The following is a 4468-nucleotide window of genomic DNA, read 5'->3' on the forward strand; positions in this document are numbered from 1 at the left end:
CCAAATCCAACTCACTGGATTAAAATCCTAGATCCACCATTTACTATCTGCCTTAGACAACCTACTTAATTTATCTGTATCTTCATTCTCATTGAAAAAAGTGAGGATTAAAAAATTATACTCATCTGATTGTATTGTTTGGGTTTCAAGTTAAAAAATATATATATACACAGTGGCTGGTAAATAATTAGGACCAAATCACTAACAGCTATCATTGCCTTTGGCACAGTATTACATAGAAAAGAAAACGTTCTTGAGATTCATTATGTTTGGTTCGAGGAGAATAGCATGCTATTAAAATATCCATGTCTTGGGGATCCCTGGGTGGCGCAGCGGTTTGGCGCCTGCCTTTGGCCCAGGGCGCGATCCTGGAGACCCGGGCTCGAGTCCCACATCGGGCTCCCGGTGCATGGAGCCTGCTTCTCCCTCTGCCTGTGTCTCTGCCTCTCTCTCCCTCTCTGTGTGACTATCATAAATAAATAAAAAAATTAAAAAAAATAAAATATCCATGTCTTTAAGAGTCGGGTAAGTGATACCAATGCAAAAATCCTACCATAGCCTTTCTGTTCAAACAGGAAGAAATTCCTTGATCCTTCATAAAGCATATTCTGTAGCATGTACCCATTGAGTCATTTCTATAATTTTTGAGAGTACTGCATACACTATCTAGGTTATGTTCCATACTACTTATGCCCTTTGCATCTATAATGGAAAGGCTTTTCCTGGTCTCTGTCTTGAAATTCTAAGTCTGGTATAGAGAAGTCATGAGAATAAACTGAGGCTGAGCCCCAAGAAGGAATATCAGCTAAAGTGTCAAACAATATTTTACATATATTGACACAAACACTTCATTAAGCATTTAATGGCCATGATGGCATTTTGTTGCCACAATCATCCAATGAATTTAGACATTATCTCCATTTTCTAATAGAGAAGGTGAGCCTCAGAAATGCTAATGGCACATAGCTAGTAAGGGACAGAATTTGGATTTGAACAAGGTCCAGTACAATTCAAAGCCAGTTCTCTCCCCCTTACATAAATAGCCTATAAAACATCTCTTCACATCACCACCCCATTACCTATTCCAATACCAAGAATCTTCAGTTCCTGAATCCACACAACTTCTCTCTATAAAGAATTCCTATGTACTCCATGGTAGGTTAGATTAGATAGATACTGACATCTTCTTCAGCTAACTCCTCCTCAGGGGATGATTACACTTGGTCTGGAAAGAATGAATTAAGGTCTAGGATGATAAACAGAGTAACTGGAAAAATGAAAACTTCATTTAATGCTGCTGTTCCTCTTTCCTGCTTCTCCCTGCCCACCAGCACCACACATACACCCTATGCTTAGCCACTTGTCACCAACACCCTGTGTCCCAGCAAGCCACACCTCTTAACGGAAAGTATTCTTGGGAGACAAATGAAATGGCTGTTTTCCTCTTGTCTTCAGAAACAGTGGCCAAAATGCATTATACTCTTCTCAGACCCTCCTATATGAGTTGCATTAGTAACATTTTCACTGTGCATGAATTTCAACTGCGTTTGCATGATTGGCTGTGATAGGAATACTGAGAAGCTGCCACGCAGATGAAGTCTCTCCTTGTCGTTGCCAATGCTCTGTCACTGCTGTGCCCAGAAGCTTAATGTCAATGTCTCTTGCTGTAGGAAGGCTCTGCTGTTGTGGCTGCCATATGTTCTGTTACTATTGATGGGATCAAACAGTGTTCATTCAGCCTCTTTCAGACCTGCATCAGTCACGTCTCAACTCCACCCCTCTATGGAAGCATCTGTGCAAGTTGTAGTTTCTAGATTTTAGACTTAAATCTTTATTTTTAGGATGACCTATGTCTAACGCACCCTCATAACTGACAGGTAAATCAACATTAGCTTTGTCATAAACTCAGCTATTTGCCAGCCCAGCTCAGCAAGGCATGGAATGTTTCCTAAGCATTTCCCTTGGTAAAAAGTGCTACTTGCATTGTTCAAGATACAAAAGAGCTAGTCTTTCATTTTTGAGATGACTAGCTTTCCTAATCTGTCATAGATTCTAGGGTTTGTCTATAAATCCTTGCCTCTGCTCTTCATATTGAGTCTCTGAGCTAGCTAATCATGTTTCTATATCTTACTGTTTCCTATATACAAGGTCACGTGCTGAGCACTTTCAAATTAACTTATTAAGTCTCACAGTGGAACCATCATTATTATTTTGGTTTTGGAGTTAAGGAAACTGAGGTGAGAGTGGTTAAATAATTTGTGCATAACCACACAGTTGCAATTCAAACAGCCTTCACCCAGCACAGTGAAGATTCAGACCCCGGAACATCTTACTTTAGGATTCATGCTCTTTGCCATTACCTTATGTCGTCTTGTGCAATGAGAGCTCCATTTAAGAGCACACCCACAGCTTCACAATAGCCAAGCTGTTCTAAACAAAATTCATGTATCTTCACACCTTCTGGTGCCATGGTTTTATGATCTTCATATTGAGCATGTTCCCCAATTTCTGCTGACTAGCACAACTGTACTCTCTTATTCTGGTTCATACTGTACAAACATTTGTAAGGAAACATAGTCTCCTTTTTTCTTCCAAATATTTATTCAATTTTTATCTGGTGAAAAATCAATAACATAAAATCCACAAAAGTGTTGATCAAAAATAATAGCGTGACAATTAAGTTTTTAATTTTAAATGAAGTAAGTTTATTTACTACAAAGAGTATTTTCCCAACTCATAAAGCACTTAAGAAATAGTGAAAAGAGGAAGAAGAATAGGAGGAATATAGTGGGTATAGTAAGCTTGAACTCATTATATTCAAAGGTCTCTGGCTACCAAGTGGTTATGAAATCTGTGGAAGTGAAATTAAAAATATTCTTGTGCTTTTCCAGCAATAGATTCAACTTCATAGTTGATTACAAGAGTGCTGTGATGCAGCAGATAAATTAGAGTTGAATCCATCAGAATTCATGCAACTAGACAGGGTTCAGGGTCCCTTTAAACTCCAATATTATATGGATATCTGATATTGGTAGCACATTATATTTATATAATAGGCCAGATTCAATGCTAAGTCTTTCCACTGATAATAACCAGTGGCCAAAATGTCATGTTGACTTGAGTACTCACATGAGTTCTTGGTTGCAACTCTCAGTGCTCTGTAACAAATAGTGTGACCTAAAATATTTAACATGCTTTCCAATCCCAGCTTACTACGAGAAATGCCCCAAAGAGCAAAAAAGAAAATTTTTCTCTTTGAAGACAGTGGAAGACATGTCTATTCACTCACAAACACATGCACAATAATATGCATTTAGAGAAACAGAATTTCCTAGATATCTTAAGAAATCAATTTACCTCTATTAGAATATGTTATCTCCTATCTATGTACTCTATTCATTCTTCACTTACAAGGTAGTTGCAAACCACCAGTAACACAGCAAGTTGGCTCATAAGTGTTAGAAGAAGATTCCAGGAGTTGTGACTTTGGTGCAACAGAGACTGGAAGACTACAGGAACTGGATTCGGAGCTCTGAGATTGACATTGGCCAGGTTCACATTCTAGAGTCTGACAACTCTTAGACACATACGCCTTTGGTGGACAACTCTTTGCCACGTAGCTCGCAGGCTGGCAGTTCTGGACTACAAAACCCACTTGCTGGTTGCTTCCTGACTGGCAAGGCTGAGAAACACACTCCGACACTGCTGAGGAACGTCCTGATTGGCATATTGTCTTTTCACAGGGCCTGGAATTGGAACAAGTTGTTTGGACAACTCTGGGGAGGCCGGCACTTTGCATACAGCTAGGCTCTGTGCACTGTTCCTGTTTACAGTTGGGTACTTTGCAGCCGGTAGTCTCACTGCAGGTTTCTTGAAAGTTGTCCAGGAGCCAGGTCCTGCCATGGCAGCTGCTGGGTAAAAAAAATCCATCTTCAAAGTTTATAAGTTTAGACTCATGTACGATGGCAGAGAGTGGTGGGGCATTGTAGGAGCTCCTGAGTGAGCGGCCTTGGCTCTGGGGCATACTGTTGAAACCCTTGATTGAAGTTGGTCATAAGGACTCAGCATGCCAGGTCTGAAGATTCTTTTTTGACTAGATTATATACTCAGAAAACTGGGTGTTGGCTTCTCCTCAAGACTCCTTTCCACCTCATTGCCTAAGCTAATTTGAAGGATAACATCTCATTAGTACTTTGTTTAGTAACATATGAAGATGACATCCTATTAACAAAGAAGCCAGTCCATTTTGAATCTTCAAAATGGCTTTCATGTTAGCCCCAAAGCTGACTCATCAGGGCAGAGTTTCTCAAATATGAGTCCCAACATGCCACCCAAGCTAACATTTTTTTTTCATAGTTGCCGTGACTCTCCATATTGGTAAATGGACAAAACAAATGGATGTGGAAACAACTGATCAATATTCAGCACTAGAGTTTGGAAAGATGCTCTTTTGGCAGAATAGAATAAT

At 39.7% G+C, this 4468-nt stretch overlaps 1 protein-coding gene across 1 annotated transcript; it reads right to left on the minus strand.

Annotated features, from left to right (window-relative positions):
• Positions 1-2681: 2681 nt before the first annotated feature.
• On the minus strand, positions 2682-4084 carry LOC129502137 (keratin-associated protein 27-1). The gene has a single exon (XM_055313597.1). The coding sequence runs from the start codon at positions 4022-4024 to the stop codon at positions 3404-3406; it is 621 nt and encodes a 206-aa protein (XP_055169572.1). The 5' UTR covers positions 4025-4084; the 3' UTR covers positions 2682-3403.
• Between the last annotated feature and the right edge of the window lie 384 nt (positions 4085-4468).

Source organism: Nyctereutes procyonoides, unplaced genomic scaffold (genome assembly GCF_905146905.1).
Source record: "Nyctereutes procyonoides isolate TBG_1078 unplaced genomic scaffold, NYPRO_anot_genome, whole genome shotgun sequence".
Lineage (NCBI taxonomy): Eukaryota > Metazoa > Chordata > Mammalia > Carnivora > Canidae > Nyctereutes > Nyctereutes procyonoides.